Consider the following 17,676-nt stretch of genomic DNA (forward strand, 5'->3'; position numbering starts at 1 on the left):
CGAGCTCCTTTTTGTTAGCTTGTTGCACGTTTATTCCACGGTGTAGAACTTTGAAAAAAAAACTGCAATTAAAATATGTCTGGAATCACCAAAAAGATAATCAATACCGCATCAGCCCCAGCTGCTATTGGACCGTACAGGTAGGAGGTATTTAATGTGGCTCATACTGTTTTAACGCCATATGGGCGCATTTTACTATTTGCACGGTTATCAAGTTGGGAAAGGGGGCGTGTCCTAGAGTTGATTTGGTCTGTGACCCCACATGAAGTCTGTCGAAAGAGCTCAAAGGTTTCTTTCAGAGCACAAATCTGTCAGACAGTCTCCACAATCAAAATGGAAAGCGTTCGTCGACAGTTCCCTTACACGCCAAAGGCGCCCGTCAGACAGGGAATATACAGGTAAGGATTTATGTGTGCGTTTAACTGCTACACGTAAATCTGCACCAAATTATAAAAAATAAAATAAATAAATACATATATATATATATATATATATATATACGTTTTCCCTTCCAGCACAAATGTGGGGCGTGTTTTCTCTCGGCAGTGGGCGGAGTTATTGTTGCGCACGCGCTGGTCCTGCTTGACAGCGGCTGCTCCAGAGATGATTTTTCTTGGTGGGGACTTGATAATTGATGGCCAGGGAGCAGAACTGCTTCTGAATCTGCACTTGATCGCTATAAAGCAAATTATGAGCATTTATTCTCACATTCAAAGCACAACAGATAGAACTACTTGTAGTTGTTTTTTAAAAAAAGACATAACAATTCTCAAGGTCGGTATCCAGGCAGGTTAACCTCGAGGGGTGGAGTTTCTCGGTGAAAACATCACCGAATTCTATATAAATACATGTAATTTGGTCACTTTTCAAACTGGCCAGACAGTTCATTTTAGGTCAGCTTAGTGTAAATCTCATCATTCCAGGCAATGATAGTGGTCAGCTGGTCATTAGAAGCAAGTTAGAGACAGTAAAAACCTGGCTGATTTCAATAAAACAGCATACAGCCCGAGCGTGTTTTCACCGAGGGGCCAGTCACGGAAATATGAATTCTCGCCTTCCGATTGGTCACTTTGCTGAAGTGACGTAGCGCCGACTTTGAGAATACACAAGTTCAAATTGAAACATTTGACAAAATTTGCAGACAGAACAATAAAAAAAAGATACAACCAACAACAGACAACACAGGCAAGATAGGAGCTACTGTCCTTTAGGTGGCCCTGTTCACCTGCACTCTTTCTGAATCTTGTACAGTACTGCTGTTTTTTTTTTTTATGTCACCAGGTTCTGGTTCCTGGACAGACATGTTTGACAATCTATTTTTGATCATCCTAGCATCGCGAAAGAAATTGGAAAAATAAATAAATAAATACATTTTAAGTTGTGTTAATGTTAATTACCACGTTGATCACAGTGCATTCCATAAGCAGCCACACCTTCTCCTAATCCATCAGCAATCCAGCATCTGTTAACCATCCAGCAGGTGGCAGACATGTCTATGGGGTATTACATAGACAAAACTGCTTGAAATCTTGAAAAGTCCCCCAATTTTGAGTTTGTCCTCATTATATACCCTCAACGTTAGGTTGGAATTGAGGTTAGGATTATGGTTAGGTGTAGGAAAAGGGCCAGTTTACGGTTATAATACACAGGCCCACTGTGGCTACCCCTATATGTCTAAACATCTGTGTGGTTAGAAATATTTTATGACATTGTTCATCAAATGGGCTAAACATGTAGATGTGGGATCCAAGAAATAACATCTGTTCAGTGATTCAAATGAAGGTTTCTTTCTCTGTGCCTCTCTCTGTCTCTCTCTCAGTCAGGCGGTGGTCGTGGATAAAACCATGTACATTTCAGGACAGCTGGGCATGGACGTGGCCTCTGGTCAGCTGGTTGATGGTGGGGTTCAAGCCCAGGCCAAAAAGGTCAGGCTCCCCTCATAAGGACACACACCATTTAGAAAATCATTTAGGATTAATAAGGAGCATCAAACAATGAAAGCGATGCTTCAGTAAAAGCAGAGTTTAACGTCATGCAGCAGATCAAGAATATAGCATAGTTACTGCATATAGGCAACATTAGTATTTATGACTATTGTTTGGTAAATTTAATTTATAGTTGTTGAGGTATTAAATACTGAGCGGTTGTGTTGAAGTTCAGTCCGTCTGTCCTTCTGATTTCTCAGGCACTCATCAATATGGGTGAGATCCTTAAAGCAGCTGGATGTGACTACAGTAACGGTGAGATCTCAGTCCTCTCAGGCTCTCCTGCAGCTGCTGGTTCGATTTTCAATTCAATTTTTCCATTTCAGTGGTGAAGACCACCGTGTTGCTTGCAGATATAAATGATTTCAACAGCGTTAATGAAGTCTACAAGACATGTAAGCCCAGTTATTTGTTTATTTATTCTTCTTAGAGTAATCTTACAACCCCTGGCAAAAATTATGGAATCACCGGCCTCAGAGGATGTTCATTCAGTTGTTTAATTTTGTAGAAAAAAAGCAGATCACAGACATGACACAAAACTAAAGTCATTTCAAATGGCAACTTTCTGGCTTTAAGAAACACTATAAGAAATCAGGAAAAAAAATTGTGGCAGTCAGTAACGGTTACTTTTTTAGACTAAGCAGAGGGGAAAAAAATATGGAATCACTCAATTCTGAGGAAAAAATTATGGAATCATGAAAAACAAAAGAACGCTCCAACACATCACTAGTATTTTGTTGCACCACCTCTGGCTTTTATAACAGCTTGCAGTCTCTGAGGCATGGACTTAATGAGTGACAAACAGTACTCTTCATCAATCTGGCTCCAACTTTATCTGATTGCTGTTGCCAGATCAGTTTTGCAGGTTGGAGCCTTGTCATGGACCATTTTCTTCAATTTCCACCAAAGATTTTCAATTGGATTAAGATCCGGACTATTTGCAGGCCATGACATTGACCCTATGTGTCTTTTTGCAAGGAATGTTTTCACAGTTTTTGCTCTATGGCAAGTTGCATTATCATCTTGAAAAATGATTTCATTATCCCCAAACATCCTTTCAATTGATGGGATAAGAAAAGTGTCCAAAATATCAACATAAACTTGTGCATTTATTGATGATGTAATGATCTCCCCAGTGCCTTTACATGACATGCAGCCCCATATCATCAATGACTGTGGAAATTTACATGTTCTCTTCAGGCAGTCATCTTTATAAATCTCATTGGAACGGCACCAAACAAAAGTTCCAGCATCATCACCTTGCCCAATGCAGATTCGAGATTCATCACTGAATATGACTTTCATCCACAGTCCACGATTGCTTTTCCTTAGCCCATTGTAACCTTGTTTTTTCTGTTTAGGTGTTAATGATGGCTTTCGTTTAGCTTTTCTGTATGTAAATCCCATTTCCTTTAGGCGGTTTCTTACGGTTCGGTCACAGACGTTGACTCCAGTTTCCTCCCATTCGTTCCTCATTTGTTTTGTTGTGCATTTTCGATTTTTGAGACATATTGCTTTAAGTTTTCTGTCTTGACGCTTTGATGTCTTCCTTGGTCTACCAGTATGTTTGCCTTTAACAACCTTCCCATGTTGTTTGTATTTGGTCCAGAGTTTAGACACAGCTGACTGTGAACAACCAACATCTTTTGCAACATTGCGTGATGATTTACCCTCTTTTAAGAGTTTGATAAGCCTGTCCTTTGTTTCAATTGACATCTCTCGTGTTGGAGCCATAATTCATGTCAGTCCACTTGGTGCAACAGCTCTCCAAGGTGTGATCACTCCTTTTTAGATGCAGACTAACGAGCAGATCTGATTTGATGCAGGTGTTAGTTTTGGGGATGAAAATTTACAGGGTGATTCCATAATTTATTCCTCAGAATTGAGTGATTCCATATTTTTTTCCCCTCTGCTTGGTCTAATTAAGTAACCGTTACTGACTGCCACAATTTTTTTTCTTGATTTCTTATAGTGTTTCTTAAAGCCAGAAAGTTGCCATTTGAAATGACTTTAGTTTTGTGTCATGTCTGTGATCTGCTTTTTTTCTGCAAAATTAAACAACTGAATGAACATCCTCCGAGGTCGGTGATTCCATAATTTTTGCCAGGGGTTGTAGATTCTTTTCTGACAGCAGGTTTTGTTTTTGTCATAATTATGTGCCTGGTAGTACACCAAAGTAGCCACATGGGGGCTACTTTGGTGTACTACCAGGTGTACTACTAAATATCATTTTCTGTTGGAACTGGTTCGTTTACTGTTTTGCAATAATGAAGCAAATGTCATTTGGCGGGGTGGAGGGGGTTGCATTTTGAAACAGCCGCATAGAATCTTCTGAAACAGTTATTTGTTTTAGTGCTCCTTTGTTTACCAATTGTTCTCATGTTTCAAGTGTTTGAAAATTGCAAATCTTCCTGAAGCAATTGTTTTATTTAAGTGTTGTAAAACAGGGAATTGTTTTCTGAAACAATGAACTAGTTAATTCATAAAAATATTGAGAAATACACTTACTGTTTCAAGCATATGAAAGCAGTGAGCAATTTTCTAAGGCAACTGTTTGTGTGTTTTGATCATTTCAAAACACTGAAGTATTTGCTGAAGAACTTAACCCATTGTGTCAAAAAAAAAAAAAAGGATTCACTGTTACACTAAAGGCGTCTGCACACTTGCACACACATCGTAGTGATGATCCCATCCACTGTGTTCCCAGCTGGATGCCACAGTTTGTTCCACTGGTTGCCAGGCGTTGTGCACTGGACATTGCATATATAAAATAATTATTTCGTAGCGGATTAATCCTTTTCTGTCTGAGTTGGCTGTTGAAAACGGCCCTAATCGCTTCCAGAATCACAGAGCGCTGTTCAAGGTGCAGCTTTTCTCGCCCATGTGCTGAACGAGGTAGAGAAAGCATTTGGAACCATCTCAAAAGGTAATTATTTGTCATGTTTATATTGTAATAGGTTGGTAAAACAGTTGCATGTTCATCCCTTCTTGTGTGCAGCTGTAAAAGTATGTTTATGATAGATTTAACATCGCATTAAAATCATTCAGACGAGCTGCGCTCTGATGTGGTGCGCTGACTGATGCAATCACTCGCACTCTCACGCAGTGTTTTTGAATTGTTTGTGCAATATTCACTTGAAGTTCACGTCATTAATGGGTGATGGAGATTTTGAACATTTCAAAATTTTCCTTGCGCACTTGCACGAAGCTGTGCACAGTTTACACCAGTTTGAGATGAGTTTACTCTCGTGCATGGCACAGTGCGTGCAAGTGCATGCATCAAAGTCATGCAAGTGTCAGGGGGCCTTAAGCAGTTCAAGCATTTCAAAACAGTGAATCATTTTCTGAAGCAACTGGTTCATTTTGTGTTTTGAACCTTTAAAAACAGCAAATGATTTTCTGAAACAACTGGGTCAACTAATGTTTCCATAATTTTGAAAGGGTAGAGCAATTTTGCAACATCAGATTAATTTAGTGTTTTTCCAAGAATTTCAACAGAGTAAATCATCTTGTGAATTCTTTTGTGTAGTGTTTTGAGCATTTCAAACTAGTGAACCATTTTTGAAATAACTGGGTCATTTCCATTTAGTTTTCCAACCTTTTTAACACAGTGAAACAATTGAGTCATTTAATGTTTTGCAACAGCTGATCTTTTTTAAACAACTGGTTTATTTAGTTTTTCAAATGTGCCAACACAAAGAATCATTTTGTGATACAACTGGTTTCACGTTTTATAAAACCTCGTTTCAGCCATCACTATGTGTGGAATATTTGAGAGGGGTATAAACCTGAAATCCGTCCACGTAGCTCTGCTGACACGGTGGAGTTACTGTCCCTCTGAACACATTGTGGCCGTTTCCAGTTGGATCACAGCAGACAGGTGTAATGGAAGCTTCAGTGCCCGGTGAGGAGTAAGTGGACACCACTGTGCAGCCAAACACATGTAACCCAAGTTCTCGGTGCCGTGGCTGCTGCTGACCCACACACAGACCCGAACCCCTGTCTCCTCCACAGACCAGGACGGAACCCTAAACCACAGGCCGGGAATGAATCCTGACAGCCATGTGAAGTTTAACTCTTTAGGAAATTAGACATTAATTTCAAATATGGGAGTTTGAGGGTGAATATTTTCAGTCATCACTAAATCCTGTTTGTCTCTAACTTCAGAGTTCGGTGACAGATTGTTAGAAGTTGCACTTTATTAAGAGAAATTGAACAATTGATTCAAACACTTTTGGGTTGAAGAGTAAAAGACACTACCGGAAAGACCTGCACAGTATTAACACAATTATAACTTTTATTTCAAATTAGAAGGCACTCAGTAGAGTTCATGCCTCTGCCAAGTTGCAACACTTCCAGCACATATTGTAATAATTTGATTCCTACTCTAATAAATATTGACGTTCGTGCTTTATTTAATGAGAAATTATTTTTAAAATACAGGAAAAAAATTCCCTAGCGAGAAAAGAAAAGAAAAATGAGGAGCAGGCATTACTTATATTCTATAAAGCCTTTTTTGAAGTGTATTGGAATTTGATACCCAAAATTCAAATGTTATTCAAAGATGATCATTTTTCACTATTAATTTTTAATATAATTTTTATTTATTTATTTACTTTTTTCTGTAGTTTTCAGCAGTAACTTCCCTGCCAGAGCTGCCTACCAAGTGGCTGCACTACCCAGAGTAAGTATTTTAAAATACTTTACACCAACATAGTATAACAGTGCATCACATTCTACACAAACAATTTTTATAGTTCCTCAAAACCCACAGAAAAGCAAAAACTGCATTGTTTAAATGTTACATTTTGGCTCATTCTTTCTTAAAAGTGGATCGACTCCTGCCCCAAGTAAGATTTAGTAGCTAGATTATTTTATTTTTATTTAAGATAAGGTTAGCAGTTAACGTTTGAGATATCTAAAGTCATTTAGCTAATGTTAGAGAAAGTTCAAGTTTGCTTGCTAAAGTATGACAATGCTAATAGAAGTTGGTTAAGGTGCTCTCAGACTGGGTTGAGTTTGGCACCATTTTGCACTGTAAGGATCCAAGATACAAACTAAGTGTACATCAGCTGGCTGCCACGCGGTTTTCGCATGGCTGCTCTCAGTGCCGAGTCATTCAAAACAGGCACACCACTCGGCCAAAGTCAGGAAAAGTTGTCCCTCAGCATGAAAACTGGACTCTGAATTGCACCCTACAGCAGCACAGAGTCTCAGATTGTCTTGAGCAAATTATGATTTGGTGGAAGTGGCTGCAAAAGCAGTTGAGCACCTACAAGTTTTGAACATGTTCAAAACTGGAGTTTAACTGGTCTTTACTAATTGGTGTGTCTGTGTCATCCTTCTTCTGAGAGAAACACACAAGACATCCTGAGCTAATGCTATCTCGATAAAGTTGGAGAAAGTTAGCCAGCAAAAGGCTTGAGAAAACCTGTGTGCTGAATGTGTTCATGTATGAGTGTAGAGAAAAGCTAAAATTTGTCAGCAACTATTTGAGTATAATTAGAGAACGTTAGCTAGCTAAAATCAGAGAAAACTCATCTCACTAAAATTGAACAAAGCTAATGCTATCTTGATGAAGTTGGAGAAAGTTAGTTCGCAAAAAGCAGTGGAAACTTATCTAGCTGAAGTTAGAGAAAATTAATGCTGTCTCCATAAAGTTGGAGAAAGCTAAATTTAGCTAGCTAAAGGTAGAGAAAGTAAAGGGAACTAAAATTGTAATGCAAAGTTTACAAGATGGACGCAATCACTGAAGACAGACAAAGCTGAAAGTTTTTAAAAAGCATGAGTTTAAAAAGCTTAAAATCAAACAGCATAATGATATCGAAAAAGAGTTTGGCAGCTAAAAAGCCTAAATTGCTGGGTAGTACCTTTTGCAATTCTAATTCCATATCTTAAGCAACAAGCTGTTAAAGAGAAGCAGGTTTTTAATCTTCTTCTTCTTTGTCTTTCGGCTGTTCCCGTTAAATATTCTCCCACAAACGTCATTACAACTCAAAACCCAAAACCTAACAATCTCAAAAATTTTAAATGCTAACAAAGAAAAAAATGGATAAAAATAAAATAAACACATTTTAAAGATTGAAACAAGCTTTTACACCAAAGTTTGACAATGGTTTTGCAGTTGGGGTTTTTTTTTTTTGGTGGCAATAAAATACTGGAATGATGTAATATTGCAATATTTATGTAAGTTTTTCCTGGTTTCCTGCATGTCTCTCTGTCTACACTCTGTCTGTCTTGTCAGGGCGGACTGGTGGAAATCGAGGCGGTTGCTGTTCTCGGACCTCTCTCAGACTCATCTTGACTAACCGACCGTTTTAGACACAAGTTGTAGTCTCTCTCTCTCTCAAGTGACCTTGGTATGCCATGGAAACCTAACCCTAACTTTAACATATAGTTTGAAATTAAAATGATTGATCACGTTGGGTGTTACCTCATTGCCATTTGTTGGTAAGCTAGAGGAAAAACAAAAGCTGTAAAACCTCTTGTCATCTCGACAACTGTTATACTAAATGAAATATGTATGAATTTTAAGGCTGCATTTTATTTTTTTATAAATGGTCACAAATATAAAATTTTGATTTTTTTTTAAAGATTGGAGATAAATTACACATTATAAGGGGAAAAAAACACTATCCTGTCAAAAATCCACATTGGTGTTTAGAATCAGTAGGATACTCAAACTGTGTTCGTAGAGTACTGTGCAAATATCTTAGGCATAATTACAAAAAATCTCAAGTTTCTAAACATGACTGATAGAAAGCAAATAAATTGAATTCCTTTATATGAATTATATCATGGTTTTATTGGAAAATCATGTTGATTAAATCATTGATTACTATCCAGTTTGTGAGGAATTGTGGTGAGCTGCAAACCTACAAAGTCAGATTCTTAAAAATCTTAAAAGAACTATAATATTATTTTCTTAAAATTTTGTGTGAGATTAGATTAAAAAATAGCATTTGGATATATTTTACTGACATACTAATGAATACAAAATGCCAAAAACTACATTAGGGTGCTTAAGACTTTTGCACAGTGTTGTACAGCTATGGTGTGCAGTATTTTTATATTCATTATCAACATGCAATAAAAATCAAGTCCACCTACACAAAAAGATCATTTCATGATTATTTGTATTTTGGCTTCAGTTTTAGCTATAATTTTGCAGAAAAGTACAGAATGCATTTGTGGAATCAAGTTAAAGACACATTTCACAAATCACTATCATAAATGTACAGGAAAATAAATAGAATTTTTCAGTGATTATTTGAGTTCATGTAAAAGATTATACATTGTCTGAAATTAGACACAATTGCTAAGTTCTGTTGAGATTTATGTACAGTTTGTGGGCAGCTGTTGCAGCTGTACTTCATTGTGGGGAGCAGGAGGCACAGTGACGACTGAGATGTCACGGGGTCTGCGTCTTGGCACCATGTTGCGGTTATTCACACGCTCACATACGCTCAGTGCTCAAACTTTCAGTCATGCATACAGATGAGGTGGGACGCTTTGAGAAGAACACGTCTGTGCTGTGTGCACTTTGCACCTCATTCAGTGGGAGCTGGAAAGACAAAGTTTGGGATGGGGGGGTGGTTAGAACTATACAGCTATAGTGTTACAAGGATCATGTGACACAATGGTCAAACTAACCCCTGCTCACCTGGTGTCTCTGTTTTGGACTCTGAGTTTTCTGCAGCTGTGGTCTCAGTCTTTTCTGTGTGGAGACAGAGATTTGTGAATTGTGCGCAAAATACAAACCATCAAACAAATATAAAAAGCACCACACATCCGAATACTAATTCTGCAACCCATAATGCCATTTATTAAGAGACAGTCACAACAAGGAAAAAATACTTCTTAATCATTTTTTTCTCTTGTAGACTTTGATTCCATGTTATTCCACAAAGCTATTTCCTCCCCAATGCAGATACAGATCAGCTGCTTCTGCTCTGACACTCAATCTCTTTTCTCCATTGGCTGTGAAACCAAGTCAGGCAAGAACAGCCGGGCCAACATCATTCATTACTGCTGGAAGTGCGTCTGTGGACTCATATTGCATCTTAATAAGACCACGGTGACAACAAAGTACTGCAAAGATGTAGTAGTCTGTGTGCAGGCATCCAAAAGGACTGCTTTCAAGATTCAACTGATCTGAGTTCAAAGGGGTCAAGATCAAGCAAACAGCAAGATTAAGAAGAGTACTGATTAGTTATTATCTGCATATTATGTGCATAGTGGGTGAAATATGATTATTTATTGATCGTTGTGTAGCGTGCACATAATTCATCAAACATAATTCACCAAGTCAGACCACCACCGGTGGCCCGCTCCAGGTTAAACCTGTTCACACATAAATGCCAGCCATTTACAATTACATTGTGTTCCCTGCTTTACACATATTGATGAGCCAAGACCTGCATATGTTAAACCTGTTCACATGTCCACCACTCAAGCTTACTGTGCTCCCCGCCTGACATGTTAATGAGATAAGGCACACATCTTTTTTCCTGGCAGGTCCTCTGCCAAGCCATCTCCCATTGATTGTTTCCAAAGATGTCTCGATAAAATGTATGTGGACTCTGATCACTCACTGCATTGTGCCAAGCGCAGTCAACCATCTGCCCCTGTTGTTTATGTAATCAGCTTGCCCGGCCCTTCGTGTTTCACTGTTAGGACCCCTGCGGAGTAAGAAGCTGTTGGCAATCGGGAGCTCCTCGCGGTGAAGGAGGCTCTTGAAGAGTGGAGACACCTGCTGGAGGGGGCGCCGTTGCCTTTCACGGTTTTCACGGACCATCGGAACCTGGAGTACATCCGGACCGCCAAGCGGCTGAACCCCAGGCAAGCCTGCTGGTCTCTGTTCTTCGGGTGCTTTGACTTCCGGATCACGTACCGCCCCGGGACCAAAAACCAAAAATCAGATGCATTGTCCCGGGTGCACGAAGAAGAAGCCAAAGCGGGGCTGTCGAACCCCACCGAGACCATCATCCCCGAGTCCACTGTCGTGGCCTCCCTCACCTGGGACGTGGAGAAGACCGTCCGGGAGGCCCTGGCAAGGAGCCCGGACCCGTGGACCGGCCCCAAGAACAGAATGTACGTCCCACCAGAGGCAAGAGCTGCCGTATTGGACTTCTGTCACGGGTCCAAGCTCTCCTGTCATCCCGGAGTGCGTAGGACCGTGGCAGTAGTCCAGCAGCGCTTCTGGTGGGCGTCCCTGGAAACCGACGTCCGGGACTACGTCCAGGCCTGTACCATCTGCGCCAGGGGCAAGGCAGACCATCGGAGGACCTCGGGACTCCTCCAACCCCTGCCGGTGCCTCATCGCCCCTGGTCTCACATCGGCCTGGACTTCATCACGGGCCTCCCGCCGTCCCAGGGCAACACCATTATTCTCACGATAGTGGACCAGTTCTCCAAGGCGGCCCACTTCATGGCCCTCCCGAAGCTCCCGACGGCCCAGGAGACGGCAGACCTCCTGGTCCACCACGTCATGGATACCATCGGACATTGTATCAGATCGTGGTCCCCAGTTCTCTTCGCAGGTGTGGAAGAGTTTCTGTAAGGAGCTGGGGGCCACCGTGAGTCTCTCGTCCGGGTACCACCCAGACAAACGGCCAGGCAGAGCAGGCTAACCAGGAGTTGGAACAGGCCCTTCGCTGCGTCACCTCCGCGCACCCAGCGGCCTGGAGTCACCATCTGGGCTGGATCGAGTATGCCCATAACAGCCAAGTCTCGTCTGCTACCGGCCTCTCCCCTTTTGAGGCATGTTTGGGGTACCAGCCCCCATTGTTCCCGCTGGTGGAGGGAGAGGTCGGTGTGCCCTCGGTCCAGGCCCACCTCAGGAGGTGCCGCCGGGTGTGGCGGACCGCCCGCTCTGCCCTGTTAAAGGCCCGGACGAGGGCCAAGACCCATGCGGACCGCCGGCGTTCCCCGGCCCCCACATACCAGCCCGGGCAGGAGGTGTGGCTCTCGACCAAGGACATCCCTCTCCATGTTGACTCCCCAAAACTGAAAGACAGGTTCATCGGTCCATTTCGTATCCTCAAGATCATCAACCCGGCCGCAGTGAAGCTCCAACTCCCGGCTTCACTGCGGATTCACCCTGTTTTTCATGTGTCCCGTCTGAAACCACACCACACCTCGCCCCTCTGTGCTCCGGGACCTACGCCGCCTCCTGCCCGGCTCATTGACGGGGAGCCTGCCTGGACAGTCCGCAGGCTCCTGGATGTCTGTCGTAAGGGCCGGGGGTTCCAATATCTGGTGGACTGGGAGGGGTATGGACCTGAAGAACGCTCCTGGGTGAAGAGGAGCTTCATCCTGGACCCGGCCCTCCTGGCCGATTTCTACACGAGACATCCGGACAAGCCTGGTCGGACGCCAGGAGGCACCCGTTGAGGGTGGGGGGGGTCCTGTTATGTGGGCCGCTGAAGAGGAGGTACTGCTGGCCCACCACCACCAGAGGGCGCCCTGCTTGGAGTGCGGGCTCCAAGCACGAGAGGGCGCCAGACCCAGAAGAAGTGACAGCTGTCATTCATTCTCTGCACCAGCTGTCACTCGTTCATCATCATCATCATCACCATAAAGGCCGGACTGCAACTCCACCTCCTCGCCAAGAAATCGACTACTGAAGAGGTAATTTCTCTGCTGATTAATACGTTGTGTAATAATCTGAACTTCTGTTGCAGCCGTTTTCCTGGTGTTTTCCTTGTCTATGGGATTGGCGTTTGGTGTGACAGCGACGGCTTCGCCTCACACTCCAAACCAGATAAGTGGTTAATCAGGAGCTGCACGAGTGTGTGATTGGAGGTGGAGGTGCTCCCTCCTAACTGTGTACAGACTGTGGATTACTGAGTGTGCGGACTCACACTCATTCATCTTGTCTCTGCTTTCTGCCAGCAGTACCAGGGTCGACAGCCGAAGACAGAGGCCACCTGGGGACTCGGGACTTGGCGGCTCCGGTGTTCTTCATACCGTTGGTGGTGGAAGCCGTGTGGGACGCGGCTTCTCTCTCGTCGGGGGTCTTCTATCTTCGAGCCTGCCCACACGTCACCTGGTGTCAATTGACTTTGCAAATTCTGTGTATTTAGTTGTGTATTATCACAACATTAAATTGTTACTTTTTGGCTTATTCATTGTCCGTTCATTTGCGCCCCCTGTTGTGGGTCCGTGCTACGACACCTTCCCAACAATTACAGTGTTGTGGTGGAAATTACAGCAATAGTGTGGGACAACTACATTTTGTTTAAAAAAATCACAACAGTTGTATGACATTGAATACCCCAATTATGTTTTGATTATTTTACTGATATTTTATTCACAGATATTTTAAAACATTAGAAAAAACGTTTCTTTACCATTCATTTTTATCATTGAAGATCAAAAGTCTGGGTGTGGGACAAGCACAAAACGGCAATATTTGCATATAATGATGCTGAAAAAAGGTGAAAAAGTCATCATAGACTACTAGAACAAATTTCTTAACACACTTTCATTGTAAAGATAACTATAAAAGTGTGAAATTTCCCCTTTTTTCTGTTTTTCATACAATATGATCCAAGGACATAATAAGTGCCCGTAGTCTAAGAATCACCCATGTGTGCCAAGTTTGATGGACACTGAAGTGAATATCAAAATTTTGGCCTTTGACTCCAAAAGCTTGACCTGTGCCTAAACTAACCCTTTAAGGTCAATTCTGGGATTGACCTTCATCCATAAGCCAAGTTTGGTGGAAATCAGACAGACAAACAGACAAACCTTTCTCAAATTTGTATGTCAGTGTTGGTTACTTCAGACCCAGTGGCTTCTTCCTCCAGGTCCTAAGGTCTCAATATCTCACTGAGCCATATGTGTGTGAGACCAAGCAGCTAAGTTATTTTAGCAACTAATATGAGTTGGGTTATTTATGACTCCACTGACTTTATATTAGGATACTTCTATATAAGTGATTATTTAGGGTTCTTCATATTTATCTCACTCTCTAATATATTTGTCCGTCATCCTTTTCATCCTCACTCTGGGTCTCAATGCTTGTACAGCTGTAAATCTTGCTATTTTTGGTCTGCTGGCCATGCTTCCCTGCAAACAGTAAAATATAATGATTAGAGTTGGCAAATTACAAAACCATCTGAAGCTATAATGTTGAAAATCTCATCGATCTTCTGACACAGCTGACACAGACATATTAACGGCCAAATATCATATTCGTTAATGTCAGTTAATATCTTTAAAAAAATACTTTGACTTCTGTGAGGCGTTTAAATGTTTTTTTAATTATTTTCCAAAGCAAAGGGCAATGAAAACTAGAACTTGTACCACTATAAGTGTTTTCATTTAGATCTGCTCCGACTAGCTTGACATGTTGAACTGTTTGGTTTTGTCGTTTTTTACACTGTTCATCTGTTCAGTTATTCTACATGTAATGTCAATTTCTTGTAATAGTAATAATAATCATTAAAAAAACCATAAATGGCTGTGTATTTAAAGGGAAGCTATTTAAATAGGCTGTATGAAAAATGAAGAGTCACTACACCGGGCCTCGAACCAGTGAGCAGTTGATTGCACTACGGACTCTTTTACCGTTGCACTATAGGATAAAATGACGTTATCGGTGTTTCATAAAGCCTTTTCAACTGAATAATTCTCACTGTGGGGAGGGGTGAGGCCTGTAATGTTTTTCAAGGATAAATATAAACCGTTGATGTGATCAGGTGGCGCAGCGCATAGAAACGTGGTCGTGGGAAGCCGTGAAGGTGCGTTCGATCCCTGCTGTGTCCGACACCTGATCTGGACAACTGACTAGTTCTGTGTTGAGTTTGCTGTAGGTCACAGTTAGTGATAATCTGTGGAGAATTAACAACAGAGGCAGGAACCAACGTTTTTTGTTTGTTTTTTTTTTAATAGGAATTATTTTCTGCCTCATACTTTTTATGAGTACTTTACCTTTTACATGTGCACTTAGTGGTGACTTCGCTCTGTCTGGAACTGTGCAGTGCTGGAGATTTTTGTATTTAAAATCCATTAAAGTGCAGCTGTTTTTTGTTTTTTTTCTTTTCTTGATTGGAGCATCTTTTAATTTTGACCCCTGTGTAATTCTTCAATTGACCCCAACCTGGCTGCCTATTGAAAATTAAAGTGGCAAATCAGTTTTTTCAAAAGAGTTCATGTCTATTGATGCTTGTATCACCATTTGCAGGATTCCACTCTAAATATTCTCTTATCTGCTGCTCTATATATGAGATGTAAGATGCTGCTCCTCAGTGTTTCTCAATTGCCCTCAAAAGTATTGGAACACTTGGTATTTCACATATTTAAATTTGTTTGTTCCATTTCAAATACATTTTTTTTCCTAAAATTATCTTCCTTAACTCAAACTGAAAGCAGATCTCTACAACTTCATATAAATGAATTAAAAATATAAAATCCAGCTTCCTGATGAAGTGGTGTAGAGGAGGATTTTCTTAAAAAGAAGACCTGAAAGTTCAGCTACAGTTTGACAGAAAGTACATTTGAGATGAAAGCCTAGATTTGATGTTTTGGTGAAAGAAACTTTTGTTTTTCTTCATAACTGATGTAAATAAAGTCCAAGACTTATTCAGTGACTTGGAAATGTTCATGTTTCCATCCCCTGACTTGTCTAAAGAAAACTGGCAATAAAACTGATTATTATTTCCAGGTTTTATCAAGTTTTAGAGATTTGCTTTCAGTTTGAGTTTGAGGAAGATAATTCTCGAAATTTTTATTCTTTATTATTTTGGAATTCTTGTATTTAAAATGGCATAAACAAATTAAAATGTGTGAAATTCCAAGTGTTCCAATACTTTTGGAGGGACACAGTATCCTAACTTTATGATGAGTACAAAATGAGTGTGGTATTATTACTGTTTTGTTTAAAATGTTTAATTGTCACTGTTGAACATTCAGTAAGGTATATCTTCTATTATACATTCCAAATCTAAGGTGAAACTCCACTAGTGTTTACTAAGGTACACCTAAATATCTTAAAAATAAATAAATTAGTAGAGCCACTTAGGTGCCTGGTCTTGAGAACCAGGAATGGTAGGTTGAAAAGCTTTTTTATCCCATGGGAACTCTCCCTACCCACCTAAGCGGCCCAAGAATATGGACAGCATGTATATAAGTGACATTTATATGACAATTTATATGGTAATATTGAGATACGATAATTTGACCATTTTGTACAGCCCTACTGTCAAATAGCTGAAAACTTTGAATATTAATTTACATCTGTAATTTACAGCTGTAATAGTAAAAACACATAGTAAAAATGGCCGACTTTGACAATCAGTTCTCAATTCTTGATGGGTCGATAGAAAAAGTGAGTGTGATTCCTCATACGGGGTGTCAGTGACCCTCAAAAACCATTGTTTGTTCTGTGGCATATTTCCTTAAGTTTCTGTAATCAATGCTTTTTGAATCCTATAGTTGAGCAACCACCCAAATCTGGGTGAGCGGAAAATTTGTAATTTCTCATAAATCAGTCAATTTTCTGCTTATTTCAGCGAATAAGATGTGCTTTCCTATGTTTTCCAGTATGCAGAATTAATTTATATGGTTATTTTGGTGATTAGAGGTCAAGTGCATTGATAAAGGTCAAGGTCATTCTCAAATTTTACAAATTTTCACATGCTTAACAGGACATTTTAGCAGCTGAACTGATAAAATTTAGTTTGTGAATACATCAATTGATAGAACATATTGTTAGCATAAAGTTAATTGCTAACATGCACAAATTTAAGTAGCTTTACATTCCATGAGGTTATCAAACCGAGCATTCTAAACGCAGAAGAAGTTGATGAAAATCTTGTTAAATTTTTTTTTTATACCAATATACATTTACCATAAGATATGTCCCATGTGTAATCAGAATATTGCAGTGTTACCCGAAGACTTTGTATCTGGGGGTTTGTCTGAATTTCTGCTATGTGCTGAGTATTTCTAATTTTGAAATGTCAGGGCCACAGATACTAAAAACATTTAGAAAAATATATTTCCTAAATTCTGGTACACAGGGAATAGCAATACAGATGTGGAGAATTGAGAATATTCACTTTCAAAATTGGGTTTTTTACTCTATATTAGATGACAAGCATGGCCAAAAGTGGATCATTTTTTAAATTGTCTAAAGTTGTTCAGTATGTTTTATGGAGTGAAAAAATGGTATGGGTCCAAGTTTTTATGTTTGTTCTTCACTTCTGGAAAGTTTCATGGAAATCAGTGATGGTCATCCAGCCAACTTCTGTTTTTCTGCATGATTTTCTCTGAGAAGGCTCATTAAATCTTCTCATGCATTTCCTGACAAACTGGAGATCCTTTGCCTATCTTTGCTCCTCAGAGACTCGGCCTTTTGAGGATAATACATTAGTAACCAATCAAGATGACAATCGTCTGTTGATGTCACCTGTCTGAAATAACATTCATTCATTCTTTTTCTATACCTGCTTACTTCAATCAAGGTTAATGGGGGACTGCAGCCTAACCCAGCAGTCACAGGGTGTGAGGTGGAGTACACCTTGGCAGCACACCAGTCTATCACAGAAATAACTTTTTCTCTCTCTTTTACCTCATTACTACTCCTAAATTACCCCATCTCTTTTTTTTTTTTTTTTTTTTGAACATGTTGCAGGCCTTAATACAAGAATTAGAACAAATGACATGAAGTTAACCACATAAA

General features: G+C 40.4%; 3 protein-coding genes across 5 annotated transcripts in view; 1 reads left to right on the top strand and 2 right to left on the bottom strand.

Annotated features, from left to right (window-relative positions):
- Positions 1–6,303, bottom strand: part of polr2k (polymerase (RNA) II (DNA directed) polypeptide K) — a 34,929-nt gene extending 28,626 nt beyond the window's left edge. The window contains exon 1 of the mRNA XM_034160313.1: positions 6,261–6,303. The gene's annotated coding sequence lies outside the window, so the exon portion shown is untranslated. The remainder of the gene's footprint in view (positions 1–6,260) is intronic.
- rida (reactive intermediate imine deaminase A homolog) lies at positions 1–8,854 on the top strand. 2 transcript variants are annotated; one of them, XM_034160310.1, is made up of 6 exons: positions 1–140; positions 1,820–1,925; positions 2,186–2,240; positions 2,312–2,380; positions 6,614–6,669; positions 8,230–8,854. In XM_034160310.1, exons 1-6 carry the CDS (start codon positions 76–78, stop codon positions 8,287–8,289), a joined length of 411 nt encoding a protein of 136 aa, XP_034016201.1. In that variant the 5' UTR covers positions 1–75; the 3' UTR covers positions 8,290–8,854. The 2 variants fall into 2 exon arrangements, with proteins under 2 accessions (XP_034016201.1, XP_034016202.1); XM_034160311.1 differs by lacking the exon at positions 1–140 and adding an exon at positions 268–398.
- LOC117501421 (skin secretory protein xP2-like) overlaps positions 8,577–17,676 on the bottom strand; it is a 21,407-nt gene continuing 12,307 nt past the window's right edge. Inside the window, exons 3-4 of one of the 2 annotated variants that reach the window (XM_034160309.1) lie at positions 9,649–9,702; positions 8,577–9,549 (exon numbers count right to left, since the gene is read on the bottom strand). In XM_034160309.1, the coding sequence (XP_034016200.1) occupies positions 9,536–9,549; positions 9,649–9,702 (68 nt within the window). In that variant the 3' untranslated portion in view covers positions 8,577–9,535. Of the gene's footprint in view, positions 9,550–9,570; positions 9,703–17,676 lie in introns of those variants that run through there. The other variant, XM_034160308.1, reaches the window with a different exon arrangement.

Source organism: Thalassophryne amazonica, chromosome 20 (assembly GCF_902500255.1).
Source record: "Thalassophryne amazonica chromosome 20, fThaAma1.1, whole genome shotgun sequence".
In the NCBI taxonomy this organism is placed as follows: Eukaryota; Metazoa; Chordata; class Actinopteri; order Batrachoidiformes; family Batrachoididae; genus Thalassophryne; species Thalassophryne amazonica.

Bases quoted from the DNA above. Each gene is read 5' to 3' on its own strand.
- rida (XM_034160310.1), top strand. From the start codon at position 76: ATGTCTGGAATCACCAAAAAGATAATCAATACCGCATCAGCCCCAGCT. The intron at 2,241-2,311 runs GTGAGATCTCAG...TTTCCATTTCAG, and splicing joins TGGATGTGACTACAGTAACG to TGGTGAAGACCACCGTGTTG. The intron at 2,381-6,613 runs GTAAGCCCAGTT...TTTTTTCTGTAG, and splicing joins TAATGAAGTCTACAAGACAT to TTTTCAGCAGTAACTTCCCT.